The sequence below is a fragment of the Ochotona curzoniae genome, unplaced genomic scaffold (assembly GCF_017591425.1).
Source record: "Ochotona curzoniae isolate NIBS_2020 unplaced genomic scaffold, NIBS_Ocur_1.0 contig_883, whole genome shotgun sequence".
Lineage (NCBI taxonomy): Eukaryota > Metazoa > Chordata > Mammalia > Lagomorpha > Ochotonidae > Ochotona > Ochotona curzoniae.
The window spans coordinates 49,508,165-49,529,160 of NW_024466599.1; the positions used below are offsets into that span (position 1 = coordinate 49,508,165).

Consider the following 20,996-nt stretch of genomic DNA (forward strand, 5'->3'; position numbering starts at 1 on the left):
GGCTAAAGGAACGTCAGGGCACAAACTAGTCAACCCCCAGAGAATGACAAAGTCTCACTGGTAATGCAAACAGAGTTTATTGTGCCAGCAGGCTGGGGTCAGACCGTACTTGGGGCACACAGGCTAGCCAAGCGGTGCGGTCTGCACAAGACAGAAGATTATATAGGTCCTTTTGGGCTGGGAAAGTATAAAAAATAGCAACCTTAGACATGTTAATTTTTTATGGCCTTCAGACACAAGCAGCCTGTTCCGTTTCCATATCCATTATCTTTATGGCTCATCCCATTCTCACACACTTATCTTCCTCCTGCTCCTGGGACCCCTGCACCTGGGTTCACAAAGTTGCATGGCGGCAAAGAACAGATTTATCACTAAAGAAGAATCCTCCCAAAGTCCAGGCACCTCCTGGCCTAGCAAAGTAGTAGTAATTTCAGCACAAAGGAATCTCACACTGCCCAACAAAAACATTCCGTGCTAGCATTCTAATATACTATCATTCTAACAGCATTTTATTATTCTAACATTTAGCTATAACATGCCCATATGGGATGCTAGATTGCAGGTTAATGATTAGCATTCTGTGCCATTGCACCAGCCTCATGCTTTGAATATTTGATGGGGGGTGGGGGCGGGGGAGCCAGCAGCGTGGCCTAGCAGCTGAAGTCCTTGCCTTGAACGTTGCCCGGGATCCCGTATGGGCGCCGGTTCTAGTCCTGGCAGCTCCATTTCCCATCCAGCTCCCTGCTTGTGGCCTGGGAAAGCAGTCAAGGACGGCCCAAAGCTTTGGGAACCTGCACCTGTGTGGGAGACCCGGAAGAGGTTCCTGGTTCCTGGCTTCGGATCGGCATAGCTCTGGCTGTTGCAGTCACTTGGGGAGTGAATCATCGGATGGGAGTTCTTCCTCTGTCCTCCTCTGTATACCTGACTTTGCAATAAAAATAAATTAAAAAAAAAAAAAAACTTTTGATGGAGCCATTCTAGGAGAGAAATGTTTAGGTCCAGGATCTAAATTTCTTATTTACTTGAGGGACAGAGACAAAACGACGTTTCATATGCTGGCATACTCTCCAAATATCCACAAAGGCTGGGCTGAAGCCAGTGTCCAATAACCGGAATCCTACCAATTGCACCATCACCTGGTGGCTTGCTGGATTTGCGTGAGTAGGAGCTAAGCCAAAGCCAGGCACTCTGACATAGGACATTGACATCACAACCAGGTACCCACTCCAAAATGAAGAGGCTCCAACACTTGTTTTGTTCAAAATGTATCGATCTGCATTGTAGTGTGTGTGTGTGTTATTGTCAAAAGCACCTGAGAGAAATTGGATGAATAAAATTATCCGTACTTTCTGGTAATTCCGTTTGCAAATTTAGAGATTGCAGTTAACAACACTTGCTTTTGCCTTATCAACTTTATTTTTTCCTAGCAGGGTTGTGTTCCCTCAGTGAAGTTCACTAGTACTTCAAGCTGGTTTGATTTACATTGCTAGAATGACAAAACTCTGAACTGGACGACTCCTACATTTCCAAAGTCTCCTGAGGCGCTGCGCTGAGCAGGCCGGCCTGACAGCCTTTCCTGAGGGAGCTGGGCGGCGGGCGGGGAGGCCCGGGCCGACCCCCGTGCAAGCCCCGGACGCCGGCAGCCCGCCTCACGGCGCCCTCCTCTGCGGCAAAGGCCTCCCTGGGGGGGGCGCTGTGCCACCCGCGGCCCTGCCGTGTGCCCCCTCTGTTCCTGCGCTGGCCTTTCTTTGCAACTCAAGGGCCCCACGCGCGCGCGGCGGGAGCGTCCGGGCCCCGGGCACGAGGTGGAACACGAGGGGGCGCCGGCCGAAGGGGGGCGGCTCCTTGACGGCGCCTCCGCGCCCCCGGCTCACCGCGGCTCCCGGGATGCGCGGAGGCGGCGGCGGCGATGGCGGCGATGGCGACGGTGCCTCGGGCCCCGCATCCTACGGGGCGGCGGGCCGAGCTGAGGTGTCGGCTGCGAGATGGAGGAGGAGGGTCGGCGCTGCGCCCACCCGGCAGGTGAGAGGCCGCGGACTCCTTGAGGGGGAACGACCCCACGGTTGCGAGAGGACCGGGTCGGGAGGCCGCGAGTTGACGAGGAGCGCGGCAGAGCTGCGCCCGGCCGCCGCGCACCTGTCCCCACGGCGCGGCCTGCGGAGAGGCCATCTCGCCGGTCCTCGCCCGCGCCCAGCAGCCCCCCGCCCTGCCTGAGCCCTCTCCACCCTACAGTCAACCAATTTCCTCACAAGATTCTGGGCCCTGGATTAGGCCCTTCTCAACATCACCTCTCCCCGCCCCGGGGAGCCCCCACCCGTCGGCCGCCCCCGCCTGGAGCGACCTCCCTTCCCGCTAGTCTCTCTGCGCTGGAGAACCGAGCCCACCATCTGTGTCATCGGGCTGGGAGGGGGCGGGAGGGGGTAGCTTCCCATCCCTCCCAGCAGATGATCCGCCCCCGTCAGCTGTTTCAGGCTGCAAGTGATAGTTGAAGAGGTAGAAAGAGGGCTTTCAGCTACATCTGGCTTGAATCTTACTGACCTTGGGTGAGTTATCCAACCTCCCTTAGGTTTTCCGAATCAATACAAATGCCATGGGAATAGTTACAATTGAGAACCTTGCTGTCTGGGGAGGCTTATTAGGCTTTGGAAGTGCCTCCCCTAGGGGGATTTAGGCCTTGAGAAAGAAGAATGGGGGAGAAGAATCTAGATCATGAATTTAGTCATAAAAGCTCATAAAAATGTTATTGTGGTTAGTAAAGATCAGAGCAAAACAGCAGCCCTTACATGAGAAATCATTGCCATTGGACAATGCATTTTCTTGTACTTCTTTACTAGTTACTTTATGATCCCTCAGTTGCAGTCAGCTGCCTGTGAATTCATTGTCTCTTGATAATGCTAAGCAAGCATGCTTAAGGCATGTTTCAGCTTAAAAGCTCATTGAGTTAATGGTGTTAACCAGCTCTTCCAGGGCCTGTCTCATCCACGGCCTGTTTGTGGTCCCAGCGTAGTAAAGTGTAGCTTGTATGCTTGCACCAAAGATGGCTTTGGTAGTGTATCATTGAGGAGTAGCAAATGGGTATTAATTTGCTCCCCTGCATTGTCAGGTTGTTCTAATTTGTGACCCCAGCCCCGTCTTTCTACAAGTCCCAGGAGTTGGTACCAAGACCTCCCCTTGCTTCTCCGACTCTGCCTAATTCTACTCCTCTGATCCATCTTTTGCTTTTCCTCTCTTTTCCTTTCTAGTCTCTGATATCTTTTTTCCTGATTGCCCCAGAAGAAGTAATGTGTAATTACCTTATATAGAACCTTTCATGACCAAGCTTTCCATAAAGATACCTAAGAGGATTTTGTGTCTGTAGATAGACCTAGATATTTAGAATTTGGGGTTCCAAGAACTCCCTTTTGTCAGAAGGGGTTGCAATCAGTGGCTGCTTCATCGAATTACTGTGGGAATGAATTGAGGTTCGACAGCTTGGGTCAAGCCTCTAGTGTAAGTCCCTGGCATGCAATAAGCTGCCATTGCATTGGAGCTTGGTGACTGTCTGCTGTCCAGGGACCCCTGACTGCACTGCCTGCTCTGCTGTTGGTTTCAAGGTGGCAGAGCAAGGGCTTTGAAGAGCAGCTGAGGAGACTCAAATCAGTGATCAGCCACTTTGCCCCATGCTGGCTTTCTGACTCAGTTTCCTATCTTCAAAATGGAAATGTTACACTAATCCTTTCAGGGTTGTTGTGAGGATTCCGTAGTGAAAGCATGGAGCACTAAGAACCCTGCCGGGCACCTGATGAGCACTTGATAAAACGAATATAATAATGACGATGCTGGTAACCATGTTGTCATTCTTTCATAACCTGACTTTGCCTTTATTTTTCAAATTTACTGAAAATGCCCAAAAATGATTGAAAACGTGCAACTGCCCCAAAAGTAAAAGCTTTTCCTTCACTCCTCCAAATCAACTTTTTTTCCTTGGACCATGGATCTTGCATTTTTTCCTCAAATGATGTTGGGTTTCATCTCTCACTTGTTCTTTGAGAAGCAGCTCCCCTGCCTTTTGTCCTCTAGCCTCGGTTCTTCATAACTGCCATCATTTTGTCTCTTCATTACTATCTACTTACCCTTTGTTTCTCTGATCATCATGGTTCTAGGCTGACAGCTTTCCAACTTCCCCTCAGAACCAAACTCCTGTGTTGCTCTTCAACCCTATTCATTGCTCTCCTTCTCAAGAGGCAACCCTTGGCTGGGGGCAATGGGCTTGCTGTTCAAATTGTTTTCACCTCTGTACTTCTTGCCTTTGTAAAAAAAAAGATTTATTTATTTTTATTGGAAAGGCAGATATACAGAGAGGAGGAGAGACAGAGAGGAAGATCCTCCATCTGATGGTTCATTCTCCAAGTGACCACAACAGTGGGAGCTGTGCCAATCTGAAGCCAGGAGCCAGGAGCACTTCCTGGTCTCCCACATGGGTGCAGGGTCCCTTGGGTCGTCCTCGACTACTTTCCCAGGTCATAAGCAGGGAGCTGAATGGGAAGCAGGCCCACCAGGATTAGAACTGGCAACCATATGGGATCCTGGCGTGTGCAAGGCAAGGACTTTAACCACTATGCTATCGCTCCAGGCCCACTTCTTGCCTTCTTATTTTGGTTGTTCTCTTCTGCTTCCCCTTGCATAAAGCTAGCCCCAGTCCTTTAGTTAACAAATTTTTTAAAACCATGAAAAATTGTCTTTCTCACTACATAGGTAGCATAGTATTTAGAAGCAGGTTTATAGTCTTTAAGTATAAATTATAAAAATTATGAATATTTCTTTTAATGCTATTCATCATGAAACAAAAGTTCAGAATTTATACTTTTCTCTCTCATGGATTTTTCTAAAGGAAAGTGCAGAGACGCTGGTCTCACTTTCTGGTGGAGAAGCTCACTATCTGGTTGTGGCCTGCTCTGTATATCTGTTAACAATGCATTAATGAAAGACTCCAGCTAGGTACGTGGGTCTCTCAGGACTGATGTGTGTGTGATACTCTCTGGTGTGGTCTCACCTGTGTGTTCATTGCTGAGACTTCTGTCCTGAGTAAGACCATAGCTGGAGTCCTCCTTTCTCACCTGGCCTTTTGCTCTATGATTCAGTGATCCAACAACTAAAGGGGTTAACATCAGATGCCTCTGGGATCTGCCTTGAGCTGGTGGCTAAATATTCCAAAACATCTTCAGTCCTGGACCTCCCAAAACCTTGGTTATTCCTCAGTGTTGAATGAGAACAAATGCTGTTCAGTTCTCAGGAGCAAAGTGCCAACAGCGTGATCAGTCCCGCTCAGTGCAGCCTGGGGAGGAAGCTGAGCACCGGGGGGATTGGGGCTTTGGGACTTCATAGAAGATTTGTGTAAATGTACAGTAAATCTTATTTCAGAATGGGGGAGAAAGGTTAAAGCAGAAAGAGGGAGCAGGAAGGTCTTTCTCATCTCAGTGCCCTCAGGACGAACATACGGTGTATATGTTGTCGCTGTCACCTGAGGGAAGGAACGTGGGGGTGGCCACCTGCCTCTCTCTGGTGTCATCAGGAAGGCACTGTTGTTGGAGAAATGGTAGCACATTCTCCTGGCAACTCAGAGTTTACAAAACACAGCTTTGCCCTTTGTTAATTTGGAATGTAATTCCCAAGATTCCTTTGTTGTTTTCTACGCTTTCCCCCCACACACACACACAAATGCTGTCCAGACAGTAGCTTTTGTTTTGTTTCTAACCCCAAAGAAAGATAAGAGGTTGGCCAAGAAATCCCAAGCTGGGAGCATAAATTATAAATACTGTGAAAAATAAGGGATTTTCTCTAGGGGAGATTGGGCTGAATGTTTTTAGTAATTTATAGGAACTGTCTGAAGGATGTCATCATACAGCTACAATATGCATATTGGACACACATGGTTTTGCCTCAGTCTCTGTTGGAAAGACCATTCTTTTCTAAGACCGTCGCGGCTCCCTGTCCCTTGCCCTTCACGCAGCATGCTGCTACTTAGCTGCAGCACCCCCTTCATTATTTTGCAGCTCTGTCCATAGACTGAATTAGCTTCTCCTCTGCCGTAGTTCCCCAGCACCCTGAAGCCACGTTAGGCTGTAATAACTTCTGTGGGTGGGTCTCCTTCCCACACTGTGATCTCTGGAGGAGAGGTTATAGCTCTGTATAACTCAAGTATCTGACATGGAAACAGTGCTCAAAGTGACACCTGCACATCCCTCCGTCAGAATCTCAAGGGTAAGATCCAGGAATCTACTCTCCATGTGATGCTGAAACATTTTAACCTGTTCTCCAGGTGAGACTTAAAACCCACTTGAGATCTACCGTGTCATAATAAGTGAACATTAGTTGGATGGAGTTATTTTGAGGTGTTTTTGTCTTTTCACAGTTGGACTTTGTGAGGAGAAACGCTTTCAGTATCCCAGATCAGAGCTGAAAGAGTCTAGCACTTTGGGGGAAAACAAAAATAAAGACCCTAGTATTAACTGCTTTTTGTTTCTGGGTGTGCATTTCCATGTGCAGGCTCATCTGCCTTGGGCCTCTTTTGTCACGTATCACTCATCTGTGAGTTGAAGCCCTGACTCTTCCCACTGAACATTTCTGGAGAACAGCAGGAAGGGGCATTTCTCTCTGAGGATGAACTCGACAGACCCCCTTGAGGATACCTCCAATGCCACCGCGCTCCCCATGCCTACCTGGCGGGGAGCAAACAGCTCCTCTCTGCAGGAGGATCTTCAGGATCTCATCCACACAGCCACCTTGGTGACCTGCACTTTCCTACTCACCGTCATCTTCTGCCTGGGCTCATATGGCAACTTCATTGTCTTCTTGTCCTTCTTTGATCCGGCCTTCAGGAAATTCAGAACCAACTTTGATTTCATGATCTTGAACCTGTCCTTCTGTGACCTCTTCATCTGCGGAGTGACTGCCCCCATGTTCACCTTTGTGTTGTTCTTCAGCTCAGCCAGGAACATCCCAGATGCTTTCTGCTTCACCTTCCATCTCACCAGTTCAGGCTTCATCATCATGTCCCTCAAGACAGTGGCAGTGATTGCCCTGCACCGGCTCCGCATGGTGCTGGGGAAGCAGCCAAATCGGTCCTCCTCTTTCCCCTGCACCTTGCTCCTCACTCTGCTACTCTGGGCCACCAGCTTCACCCTGGCTACTTTGGCTACCCTGAAAACCAACAAGTCTCATCTTTGTCTCCCCATGTCCAGTCTAATGCCTGGAGAAGGGAAAGCCATTCTATCTCTCTACGTGATCGACTTCACCTTCTGTGTAGCTGTGGTTTCTGTCTCTTACATCATGATTGCTCAGACCCTGAGGAGGAATGCTCAAGTAAGAAAGTGTCCCCCTGTCATCACAGTTGATGCTTCCAGACCACACCCTTTTATGGGGACCCACGTGAAAGGGGGTGGAGAGCCCATCCAGTGTACCATGCCGGCCCTGTATAGGAACCAGCATTACAACAAGCTGCAGCATGTACAGACCCATGGATACACCAAGAGTCCCATCCATCTGCCAACTCCTGCAGCCAGCCGACTGCAGCTGGTATCGGCCATCAACCTCTCCACGGCCAAGGATTCCAAAGCTGTGGTCACCTGTGTGGTCATTGTGCTGTCAGTCCTGGTGTGCTGTCTTCCACTGGGGATTTCCTTGGTTCAGGTGGTTCTGTCTAACAGTGCAAGCTTCATCCTTTACCAGTTTGAACTTCTTGGATTTACCCTTATCTTTCTCAAGTCAGGACTGAACCCTTTTATCTACTCCCGGAACAGTGCAGGACTGAGAAGGAAAGTGCTCTGGTGCCTCCAATACATAGGCCTGGGCTTCTTCTGCTGCAAACAAAAGACTCGACTTCGAGCCATGGGAAAAGGGAACTTGGAAGTCAACAGAAACAAATCCTCACATCATGAAACAAATTCCGCCTACATGTTGTCTCCCAAGCCACAGAAAAAATTTGTGGACCAGGCTTGTGGCCCAAGTCATTCGAAGGAAAGTATGGTGAGTCCCAAGATCTCTGCTGGACACCAACATTGCGGCCAGAGCAGTTCGACCCCCATCAACACACGGATTGAACCTTACTACAGTATCTATAACAGTAGCCCTTCCCAGGGGGAGAGCAGCCCATGTACCTTGCAGCCAGTGAACTCTTTCGGATTTGCCAACTCGTACATTGCCATGCATTATCACACCACTAATGACTTGTTGCAGGAATATGATAGCACATCAGCTAAACAGATTCCAGTCCCCTCTGTTTAAACTCATGGGGGCTACAGAATCTTCTGTAAGTGATTCACTGTCATATACTGAGTCTTTCTTAACTTTTTGGCATCAGTATCAGATCAGAATTTAATGATTTTGCTAAAGAATTGACAATGAAGACTTTTCTTTTGCCTGAAATACTATCTATTGGTTTGCTTTATAGTTTCTTGACAGCTTAAGATTTCATCTGAAAGTTTATTTAGACCTTTACCTTGACCTGTGCTCCCATCTTTTTTAACCATACCTGTGAGTGGGCCAGGAAAAATCACCTGTTAAAGTAGGAAATCAACTGAGTATGATTCTTTGAGTCAATATTATAGATTTCATAGCTCTATGTTTTTTAATTTTTAGAAGAACGTGAAGATACAATCCTTGCTGAGGTATTACGAGTGCTTTAATTAGCTGAATTATGAATTTTTATTCTGTAGAGTAATAACCTGGGAAATAATATGCTATTTTGATGATAAGTTGATTTGAGTGTGTCACCTGTAATTCTCTCCTTACCAAAAGTACTCACACAGGCAGTAGGTACTTTCCTTACATAAGACAGTCAAATATTACAATTGTTGTCTTTTGTTATTTAGACTTTATTTTGTGTCGAGTAGCTTGATCAGTCTTTTAAAATTAAAGGTATCTTTGCTTCTTGAAGTGACTCACTCTGTTTAAAAGTAAAGTTATCCAAGAGTCCTGTTCAAGAACACTCTAGAGGACATCCACTGTAGCTGGGAGAGCAAGCATTGCTGCAGGCACTGCTGGTGCTGTGCCACTGGGAGCAACACGGCTGCCATCACGCAGTGGCCAGTCTCTACTGTTGTCTAGCTAGGCTTAGAAATGAGGCTGGGAACGTTTGATTTATATTTCCTTCTGTGTGAGAGGAGCTTAGTAATCACTTGGTACTATTCAGATAACTATTTAGAGATCATTTATTTTTGTCACTTTATTGATTGTTGTGGTAGAAAAATCCTCAAGATTATCTCTTTTCAAACTACTGATTCTACCTTGCTTCCACTAATCTTAAATTGGAAATGGGTAATGAGGAAAAAATAGATTAAATATTTCTATTTCTGAAACTAATTTTATTATGTGCTCTGTGATAGCCTAACCCCTGCAAATCCATGTTTTAATGTAAGAATATTTTTCATTATACCATTAGCATTTGAACTGACTAGAACTTCGAAACTGTAACTGTTAGACATAGATGAGCATCAAGATACAAAAGTTTGTATTTAAAAACTGTTAGCTAAACCATTATTGTTGTAACTTGGAATGCACTTAGTTTCTTTGGATGAAAGGGACTCTGTTTGTAGTGCCCTTCCAGTATTGGGCAGTTAGTTCAATTTCTGAGATTCAAATATGAGGCCTAGATTTTATTTTGTTTTTGAATTCAACTGTTTTACCATCCTTCTTCCCTTCCCAAATCCCTCTCTTCTCTCTTCTTTTCCTTTTATTTTTGCTCTCAAATTTTATAAAAAGAGAAAATATCCACTCTCCCAATTTTTCAAGTAATTAATTCCTATTTTTTGGAAGTCACTATTGCCTATTTCAATTGTAATTTTATATCTTTAATACATATTACTTTCATTTGTTGATATTCCCATAAGATAGGTTAATATATTATGTCTTTTAGACAAAGAATTAAGAAATCAAATAGTAAGTTAAATATTCTCTTCCAAGATCATTTGAGGAATTGTGGCAAATTAGAAAATATACTTTTTTAAAAAAACTCACATCCTATTATGTATTCTAATATGCCAAACTGCTTTGTAATTAACAACATTTATCAAGAAGATGGTTCATACTTTTAAAGTAATATATCTCTTTTTCTGTCTAGGCATTTTAAATGTGATTTAATAAAAGCTTAAAACAAAAGTAATTTCTACTGGTAAAATTTTAAATGCCAGGTTTCCTGTAAGATCTTTGGACTTGAGACAAATTGATTAATATTGAGTCCATCTTTGGGACTTAAGAACTATAGCATAAAGAAAATGAAATATGTGGATGGAAAGTATTCAGTCTCTTTATGTGCATACAATCTTACTGAATCAACTTGCATGAAATACATAGGGGAACAAGATTCTTCACTTCCCTCCTTATCTATATCTATAGTTGTAGATATAGATATATAGATACAAAACTTGTCGCTTCATAAGTTTACATATGTCTAGCTAGGTCTAGATCATGATAATATAGGTCTAGCTAGACACATATAACTTATTGTTCATGAGTTATATATGTCTTTGTATACCTGTGTTGTATTACAGGTATAGACAGACATATATCACTTTTCATAAGGGCTAAATGAGAACTAGAGATGAGAATTCAGTTGAATATGATTCATTAATGGGATGTGGTAATTGAGTTCTCTTGATGTTCTCTTGATGCTTTACTGTGATGCAATGTGTGTGATGTACTTAAAACATTTTATAATAATTGTTCCTATGTTAATCATTAGGCCAGATTTGTATTTCTGATGCCTTTAAATGTTCTTTTAAAATAATGTTTGGAAAATAAAATACTGAAAATCCTAACATTTCTGAACACCGGATTGTAGTATATTAACTTTGTTTCAGAACATGGCAATGATCATGTTTACACAATAGTAGTTTGTTGGGAGAGCCAGAGTATTTTCCTGTGAAGAGATGAAATAATTTCACCCCATTTGGTAGTACATGTGCTCAAATTAACCAAGAATATAAAACTTAAAAGGTGATTGAGTACTTATCGCCTAGTGGGAAGAGTCCTAAATGAACATTTCAGTAATTTCCTTAACATGAAATCAACTTGAGAAAAAAAAAAAGAGAGAGAGAGAACTTTGGAATTTTTAGTTTCCCTATTCATCAGAGCTGGATTTTAAGATTCAGAGAGATAAGTAAGATCGGATTCACTATGAGATATTTGATGTCTACAGATAATTAGATGGACAGAGCTCTATGATGTGTTTCCAGAAAGATTCTGCAATAGACGCTACTGGCTGACCAGCCAGAAACACTAATGGTTCCTCCACAGCAAGGATGGGAGGGAGACTGGAAGCTTAACTTAGACTTTTGACTTCAAGGACACTGTTAAAATTGCCACCCAGAAATTAGGCACCTACTGTAACTGCCATTGCCTACACAACAAGCCTCCCTAAGTAGTGCCAAGAAAGTAGCTGAAATGCCACTGCAGAGAATTTTGAAGTCATACATTCAGTTAGAAGGACTTAATTTGCATCTATAACTTTTCCCATGTAGTTACAGTGAAAGGGTTATGTTTAAAAGGATGTTCAACATGGTTGCTGACTTTCTATTACATGCACAGCAATTCACGTTGTTGGTACTCAACATTAGGATACAGACCTCCAGCCATAATCCCAAAGAATAACAATAATGATGGCACCATTCTTCTTGAAATAATGAAGCCTTTCGCCTCTTCCAGAGAGAAACTGCAAATTGAATCAGTTAGATTCTACTTCTCTATTTCAGAGATTGTTTTAACTTGATGTTCTGTAACCGATGGCATAAATTATAAAGCTTGCTACCAATATTTGTATCAAGTGTTGGGGGAATTGGTAGAAGGAAGTTGGTTAAAAATGCATCATAGATACATACATAGACACAATATGATAAAGAAAATCCTGGATCAATACTGATTTTTTGTGCTTCTGTAGCTGGTTAGGAAATTGTGGTTGGTGTATAGTAATTTGCTCCCTCTGCTCCCCATTTTCTGTGCCTTTGATATTAGCAGAAAGCTGGACCAAAAGTAGAAGCAAAATTTGGCCCCAGGCACTCAAATATGGGATGCAGGTTAACCTGCTCCACACTGTCCACCCCTGGAGGCAGGTTTTCATTGGGTTTATATTTGACCATTCAAATATTTTAATACTTTTAAACATTTTTTAAAATTTCCACAATGCAGTTTTATTTTTTGATGATATTTACATAGTTGATCTGAGTGGGAAGGATCAATGATTAGGGGAAAATGGTTGGGACCACTGCTTCCAAATTTCCTTCCCCTCTGCATCTGGGGGAATGGAGGAGGCAAGTGGAGAAGCCATACCCAGCCTGCCAACCACCCCAGTACTCAGGAATGGGGAACAGCTACCCTATGTCATCCCAGGGTCCCCTATGTAAAACCATGCTCAGGGGGACCTGCTCAGATGGTTTTGATAGTTGTGAGATGCTGTCGATCTGGCCAATCCAACAATGAGGAACTCGTTCCAAGGTTCATTGGCTGACATAGTCCACCTTAGAGTCTCCATTCACACAGATTTTTGCTGTCATCGCTTGATTTGGGATAGTTGTCAAACTCTTTCTGCCCTCCTTCCTCTGCTGTGGTGCCAGACATCTTCTGCAAACCCCAACAGGCTGCCACATCCTCCATGTGCGTTTGGGCATGCCGTTCACCACTGTGCCTTCCACTGAGGAGGTCCAGCTCTGACACATTCACTGCATGGTCAGACCACCAAGTCTGCCATTCTGCCCATGGTTGGAATTCTGTTCTAATTGTTCAATTGGGGGCAAGGATACCCAAAGAAACCTCTTCTGAAGTGATCCCAAACGTGATTTTTCGTGTGTACTTGCCGGTATGGAGTCTGGCTCAGTCCATCACCCCCATCAGCTCACATATACACTGGTAATTGCAATTGCTGGGTCAGTTCTGTCTATCCCTGAGACAGTAAAGCTCCTAGACCTTCATTTTTGAAGTAAACATGAATTTTTATGTGCAATATTTTCTCATTGTGGATCATGCAGTTTTTTCAACATTAGAACTCTTATTGTTTGCATTCCTACCCACATACTTCCCTTTCAGAATTGACACTACTCTTAGGCTATATTTGCCTAGTTTGTTGTTGTTGTTATGCTTTCTAGCTCACTTTCAATATTTTGTCATGAAAATATTCAAATATGCATAAAGCGATCCAGCACCATGCTGTAGTGGGTTAAGCCTCTGCCGGTAGCACTGGCATCCCTTATGAGTGTCGGTTCGAGTCCCTGCTGCTCCACTTCTGTTCCAATGCTGGCCCTAAATTTCTGTATTTGAAAATCAGAAATACACTCACAGAAATACAGACTGAGAAATAGAGAGAGCACACCAGCTCAATTTTTTTCATTCCCTGGTTCATTCCCCAAATGGCCAAATTAGTCAGGGCTGAGTTAACCTGTGTTTGAGAGCTGTTAGCTCCAAGAATTCCATCTAGGTCTCCAGCCTTGGTAGTAAGAACTCAGCTCCTTGAGTCCCCCATCATCTGCTGTCCCCTGGGTGCATTAGTAGGGGTCGACCAGAGGACAGCCAGGTCTGAAATTAATACTCTGAGATGGGATGCTTATGCCACAGTTGCTGACTTCACCCACTGTAGCACAGTGCCAGTCCTGTCCATTTGTATCAGGTGTTTTTCCTTGATACTTAATTATTTAAATTTCTTATGTATTTTGATTATTCTTCTGATGAGGCACATGGTTTGAAAATATCTTCAATTCTTTATGTCATCGGCTCACTCTGTTTAGTATGCTGTTTGCCATGAAGCTTTGTAGCTTGGTATAGTTCTATTTACCTGTTTCTGCTTTTGTTGCTGTTGCTTTTAGAGACATATAAAATTGTTGTTGTGAGAACTAAGATATGGAGCTTTTCTTCTATGTTTTCTTTTAGTAGTTTTGTGGTTTCAGGTCTTTTAGGTCTTCAGCCCATCTTCATTGATTTTTCAGCTTGTAGTGAAATGAGTCCAACATAATTTTCCTGCTTGTAAGTGCAGTTTTGGCAGCACCTTTCCACATTGTGTATTGTCCTTGGTCAAAAATCCATTTGATCATAAATGCTTATATTATTATCTGGGCTCTCTATTCTGTTCCATTGGTCTGTGTGTCCATTTTTATGTGAACATTATGCTGTATTGATTGTAAAGTCAATTTTAAAATCGCGTAGTATGATGTTTCTAGCTTTGTTCCTTGTGCTCAATGTTGTTTCAGTTATTTGGGCTGTTTTATAATTACACGTGAGCTTTAGGATTTTTTTATTTCTGTGACAATTACCATTGGAATTTTGATAGGACTGCATTGGTTTCTTTCCATAGTAGATCACTTTGGGTAGTATGGACATTTAAATATTCTTCCAACTCATGAGCATTTGATGTTTTCCTGTTTATTGTGTCTTCTTCTGGTTTTTCATCAGTAATTCTCAGATTAAAATTTTCCACCTTCTTGGTTAAGTCTATTCCTAAGTATTTCATTTTTTTTGGTAGCTATTGTACATGAAGTAATTTTTATGATTAGTAAATTCCAATGATTTGTGCTTGACGTGTAATACTACTGATTTTTGTATGTTGATTTTTGTATCTTGTAACTTTACTGAACTCATATTTTAGTCCTAACATTGCTCTGATGGCATCTTTATTTTTTCATGTTGTCTGCAAACAGACAGTCCCTTTCAGTTTTGATGATTCTTACCTATTTGGTCTAACTGTCCTGGCTAAGACTTCCAGTACTATTCTAATCCACAAATTTTGTTATGTGTGATGGTAGCGATATTCTCAAAAAGTTTATGGAAAATGCCTGTTGTAAAAAAAAAAGCTATGCATTAATTTTAACATTTCTTTACCTAAATAACATCATTACATTTCTTTACCCAAATAAACATCATTAAATTCAATTTTTTCATAAACTTTTCAAAATATTCTCCAATTGTAGCACTGGTAGCTAAGATAACTGTGATTACAAATATCCAATGGTGTTTTGAAGGCTGAACGTTCCCTTCCCATGGTATAGCACAGACCTAGTGTCCCTTGGTTGCATCAGCTCATGTAGGGGTGGAAGGTGAAGGGGGGAGCATGTGTAAGAGCAGCCAAGAGACTGCTTCTCAACCTGGGTTCAGCGGGGTTGGGGCACACCCTCCTGTGAGAGCCGCTAAAGCAAAGGCACAAGATGTACCTCACACCCTCCGCAACCGAAGGCCTCTCACCAGGACCTACCCCAAAAAGACTTTGCTACTTTCCAGCAGTACACCCCAGCAACCCAGCCTTAATCACCATGGACCTACTAGGAGCACAACTAAATAATTCAGCCATACGCAAGCCATGCAATTGCTTCTTTGAAAGCACTGTTAGGAACGATTCCTGGGTTACCAACTCTTCAAATCCAGGAGCAGTGTTCCCTGGTAACATTTAAGGTAGGAATTCTTTTCTAATGTGGAAAAATGTAATAATGGAATGTATAGCTGCAAAGAGAAAACCAGCATGAGGTATTGCAAAGAAACACCCTGTAGCCTTTTCAGACAGCTCACTTCTGGGAACTGAAAGGCGAACCCTTCTGAACTGGTCCTCTTACTGCTGTCCATGGTGCTGGCCTCTGAAGGCGCAGTGGTAGTGGATCTTCAGGGATCCATCCAGATCTGAGTAGAGGTGTGAGTTTTCGTTATTTTATCAGGCCAGATGGTGGCGTCTCCTCTTTCAATACCATACTTCAGTCACAGTTCAATGGCACTGTGTGCTTGGACACTGTTACGAAATTTTTATTTTCTTAGATATACACTTTTTCTCTGCTATTTACTAAGAGGAATTGTTTCTCTTTTCTATCGATGAAATATGTCTGTGATTCCCTTAAAGAAACCCCTTGCATTCCTGCTCCAGTTGAAGAAGGAAGCTATATTAATATAGACAGCTTTTTATTAACAAAATACTTGAGGCCGATTAATTAAATTTATTTTGTAAAAAAAGGTTTTGGGGGCCCGGCGCGGTGGCGCAAGTGGTTAAGGTCCTCACCTTGCATGCCTGGGATCCCATATGGGCGCCGGTTCTAATCCCGGCAGCCCCGCTTCCCTTCCAGCTCCCTGCCTGTGGCCCGGGAAAGCAGTCAAGGACGGCCCAAAGCTTTGGGACCCTGCACCCACATGGGAGACCCGGAAGAGGCTCCTGGCTTCGGATCGGCATAGCATCAGGCGTTGCACTCACTTGGGGAGTGAATCATTGGACGGAAGATCTTCCTCTCTGTCTCTCCTCTCTATATATCTGCCTTTACAATAAAAAAAATAATAAAAATAAATCTTTAAAAAAAATAGGTTTGGGCCCAGCACAATAGCCTAGCAGCTAAAGTCCTTGCCTTGCATGCACTGGTATTCCACATGAGTGCCAATTCATGTCCTAGCTGCTCTAGTTTCAATCCAGCTCCCTGTTTGTGGCCTGGGAAAGCAGCAGAGGATGGTCCAAGGTCCATGGATCCTGTACCTGTGTGGGAGACTTGGAAGATGCTCCTATCTTCTAGCTTCAGCTCAGCTCAGCTCTGGCCACTGCAGCCACCCATGGAGTGAATTAGTGGATGGAAGATCCTTCTCTCTGTATCTCCTTCTCTCTGTAAATCTGCCTTTCTAATAAACATTAAATAAATCTTTAAAAAAGGAAATATCTTCTCTCTCTAAATTAATGAATTAATTAATAATAGGTTTATTTAGACTCCTGGTTCTGAAGTTCCAAGGTCTAGGGACCTCTTCTGGAGGTGAGGGCTTTCCTGTTGGAGCAGTCCTTGGATGTCACAGAGAATCATAGGCAAGAGACAAGGTGCACATGGCTGTATCGCTCCACCTCCTTCCAGAACCATGCAGACTCAGTAATGGGGCCCGACCCTAATACAATTATGGAGAGAAGGAGAGAGACAGAGATCTTCCATCCACTGCCTCCCTCCCCAAATGGCTGGAGTTGGGCCAGTCCAAAGCCATGGACCAGGAGCCTCTTGCAGGTCTCCTATATGTGTGCAGGTGCGTAAGGACTTAAGCTGTCCCCCCTCTGTTTTCCAAGGCACATTACCAGGGAGCTGGATTGGAAATGGAGCAATGAAGTCTTTCAGTGCCCAAATGGGATGCCAGCAGCTGCAGTTAGAGGCTCAGCTTGCTTTGCCACTGCACTGACCCCAAACCTCTCACTTGAGGTATTAAATCAGCCTCACAGCCATGTCCCAGTGCCTGTTCTTACTTTTTGTCTTGTTTCTATTGTAGTAGTGATCCTCACAACCTTCCAGTGGCTTTCCATTAGAACCAGCTCAGGTCATTGCCACAGCCTGTGTTGCCTGAGCCATTCGGGCTCTGTTCGTTCTCTGTGTCTGTTTCCTTGCGTTTGCACCCTGACCAGGGTGCAGCAGGTGCACTGGCTGTCTGTTTCTCACACATCCCAGTGTTGTCCTGGAGTGCTCTTTTACAGTGGCCGTTCCTGGTCACCATATTCAGCATGGGGCTTCATCCCTTCACTGTCTGTCCCCCTACCTTTTTATAATGCGTTATTTGTGTGTTCAGGCTGCACCAATGTGATACCACCCACTGGAGGCTTAAATAACAGAAGCTTTTCCTCTCATGGTTCTGTAAGCCGTAAGTCTGGCATTGGCTGGTTCTGAAGCCTCTTGTTTTGGCTTTGAGATAGTTGGCTTCTTGCTATGGCCTTACCTGGTGAAGAGAGAGGAAGGCAGCTCTCTCAGGGAGAGACGACGATCCTGTCACAAGGGCCTTCCCCTCATGGCTGCATTTCACCTCAGTCCCTCTTCAGGCCTTATCTCCAAATAGTGTTATCTTGGGAACTGGGGCTTTAATGTATGACTTTGAGGCAAACAGATTTCAGTTCACTTGTCATCCTTGGTCTTAGTGGGCTCTCAGTGGACAAGCATTGGATAAATGAATTGAATAATGAATGCACGGGGGAAGCCTAGAAATTATGTCAATCCAGATCTCTCTGGCTGGCTTGCAGTATGCCCATTTGTTAGTTATTCTAACCCTCTCTTTTTTGACAGAATAATTATCATCCAGGTTTTATCTTGATTTAGGAGTTCTGCAAGGTCCCTCTCTCAGCTGTTCACTCAGTTCCTGCAGACCATGGCCCAGCTCCAAGGGTATCTTTTCCCAAAGGAGAGAACTGTGGCTGCCCAGGAGCTGCCAAGACAAGATGCATCCATTCTCTCTGGAATTCCTTGGCACTTTGAGCTGTTCAAAGTCACTGAGGACAAAAAACAAACTTTTCAGAAACCACAAAGGGATTAAAGGAGAAAAGAAGTAACTGCTTCTTGGAGGTAGAGGAGCAGGAATACTAATTACTTTAGAGTATATGGCCATTTGAGCAAACGCAGAAGTCAATGAAATTTTACCTTCTGTAAGAGAGAATTCACAGGCAGTCTTTTTAGGTCCTGCGCCTTGGAGATTAATAAATCCAAAGTAAAAATATCATTTCATTGCTTAAGAGCAAGCTGGCAAAATTTCCCTTCCCTGCACTACATGACACAGATGTCCTATTTTTTGTTTTGTTTTTGGTAAATGTACCTCATTGGTGTCAGAATAACTGTGGTCTGTTTCTCTGAGTCCCATTTAGGTGAAAGTTTGCCATTTGCTGTTTCCCTGGCCCCTGGGCTGCCTGCAGCATGCTGATGAGTGGGAGATCTTTCATTTCTCTCAATGTGGGAATCTCGATCTTCATGCAAAGCCTGATGTTTTGCACAATGTAGCTTGTTCACAAGCTGGACGGGCCTTCCTGTACTGAGCAGTTCACAAAGAGGGCTTTATGCCTGTCTCCTGGGGCTGGTGGACCAGGACAGGTCTCCTGATGTGTGAATGCATCAAAAAACCTCTCATTTGTGAGGGCTTGCAGAATCGCAATCATTTACTTGGTTTGTACAACAGTGGCTGTCAGAGAAGCTGTACAAACTGATCTTACTGATAGTACTCCAAGGAGGAATGAAACTGGAAACTCTGCACTTCACAGGGGAGCCCCGAAAGAAGCCCTTGTGTTGATGAGTTCAGAAGACCTGGGACTTGGGGTGTTCTGTGTTCATAGGTGGGGAAAACAATGGAAAGGAAAAACTGGAAGGAGAGAGGAGACAGAGCATGACAGCACAGCTGAACAAGTCTTATTAAAAAACCAGACTGGGAGTGGCTCACTCCTTTATAAATGCATGACAGAGAGAGAGAGAAAGAGAGAGAGATTGATTCTCTTACAGCCCTGTGGCTTATATAGCAGAAAGCAGCGGGAAGCAGCTTGGCAGGGCCAGATCTGCAGTTGGACTGAAGAGATAATGGGAGAGCTTGTACTAGATCTAAAGCTCCTTCAGTGTAGTCTGGGATGGATTTGGGCTGAGGCTGGACTCTGAGGCTGAGCTGTTGAGATAGAGGGCAGAGAGCCTGAGGGGAATGGGAAGAGCTTAGCTAAGACCCTTGGGGAGAGCTCGGGCTGATGGCCGGACTCTTCAGTTATGTGTCCAAATGTCCAGGCGGGCTAGGGCTGGGCTGTTAACCGGGCAGGAAAATGGTAGCCTGCTGGCTGTTGTGCAGGTGAGATGTCAAAACACATCCAATGCTTTTGTCCTTGGTCCAGCAAGCACACCATGCCGGAGTCCAGCTCCAGCTGAGTTCAGAGCTCGGGAAGGGTGCGTGGAGTCGGCGATAAAGAAAGACACAGACACTTGTTGCATTTTTGCTGCCTTCTCTGCTCAAAAAGAAGCTATCCTTTTTATTTACTTAGACACATCACAAGTCTCTGCACAAACATTTGATTTTTTATCTTTAACTTTAGAACTAAAACTGCATGCACAGATGTTCACTTAATTTTTACTTCATGGTCAACCAGGTGCTCTTAAAGATAATTCTGTAAGTTACTACAATCAGTTTCTTTAAAGCAAGCCATTATTCATTCTTCAGAAGTAGCCGTTAGGTGACAGCCTGAACTCCAAGGCCAAGGCACAGATGGTTACCTGCTCATCAGTGAAACATTCCTACTACATTTTATTTTCACAACTTATCATTTAATGGGAGAAATACATCAAAAGGGAAAAAACATAAAGATGTAAGACAAAAAGTTTCAAACATTAAATCCCCCTACGACTGCAGGCTCTACAATCTCATAAACAATCAAGCAATAATCATATCTCTATGAGGTTAATAGAATCACCCTATATTTCCTCTAGTTAAAAAATTATGAAAGTGGCTAAAACAGCTACATTTTCTATGCTCTAAAGAGTTGCAAGGACAAGCTAACCTTTAAGGTCACAGCAACTATATTTTTGCCATAGCAGTTTCAGCTCTTACTCCCATCACTTCATTAGTTTGTAAAATTCTTGTTAAGCCGTTTCCCAGAAGGCATGCTGTATGTCTGGGCCCGATTACAGGGCAATGGGTAGGCACACAATAAGGTGTCCAGAAATGGCATGGGTTTAATTGTAGGTTTAATTGTACTCCTGTGCGCAGTTAAAGGCCCACTCACTAAGACATTATCAATCACATTAACTCTTTTTTTTTTAAAGATTTATTTTTATTATTTTTTCATTGGAAAGGCGGATATACAGAGAGGAGAGACAGAGAGGAAGATCTTCCATCCGATGATTCACTCCCCAAGTGAGCGCAACGGGCCGATACTATGCCGATCCGAAGCCAGGAGCCTCTTCCGGGTCTCCCACGTGGGTGCAAGTTCCCAAAGCTTTGGGCCTTCCTTGACTGCTTTCCCAGGCCACAGGCAGGGAGCTGGAAGGGAAGCAGGGCTGCCGGGATTAGAACCGGCGCCCATATGGGATCCCGGGCGTGCAAGGCGAGGACCTTTAACCACTTGCGCCATCGCACCGGGCCCAATCAGGCCGATCCGAAGCCAGGAGCCTCTTCCGGGTCTCCCACATGGGTGCAGGGTCCCAAAGCTTTGGGCTGTCCTCGACTGCCTTCCCAGGCCACAGGCAGGGAGCTGGAAGGGAAGCGGGGCTGCCGGGATTAGAACCGGCGCCCATATGGGATCCCGGGCGTGCAAGGCGAGG

The 20,996-nt window shown here is 44.3% G+C and overlaps 1 protein-coding gene across 1 annotated transcript; it reads left to right on the top strand.

Annotated features, from left to right (window-relative positions):
• Positions 1-1,846: 1,846 nt before the first annotated feature.
• GPR75 (G protein-coupled receptor 75) lies at positions 1,847-8,480 on the top strand. The gene is made up of 2 exons (XM_040994057.1): positions 1,847-2,022; positions 6,526-8,480. Exon 2 carries the CDS (start codon positions 6,640-6,642, stop codon positions 8,260-8,262), a length of 1,623 nt encoding a protein of 540 aa, XP_040849991.1. The 5' UTR covers positions 1,847-2,022; positions 6,526-6,639; the 3' UTR covers positions 8,263-8,480.
• Positions 8,481-20,996: the final 12,516 nt, after the last annotated feature.

What these genes read in the sequence shown, in the direction of transcription:
- GPR75 (XM_040994057.1), top strand. Translation starts at nt 6,640, where the DNA reads ATGAACTCGACAGACCCCCTTGAGGATACCTCCAATGCCACCGCGCTC.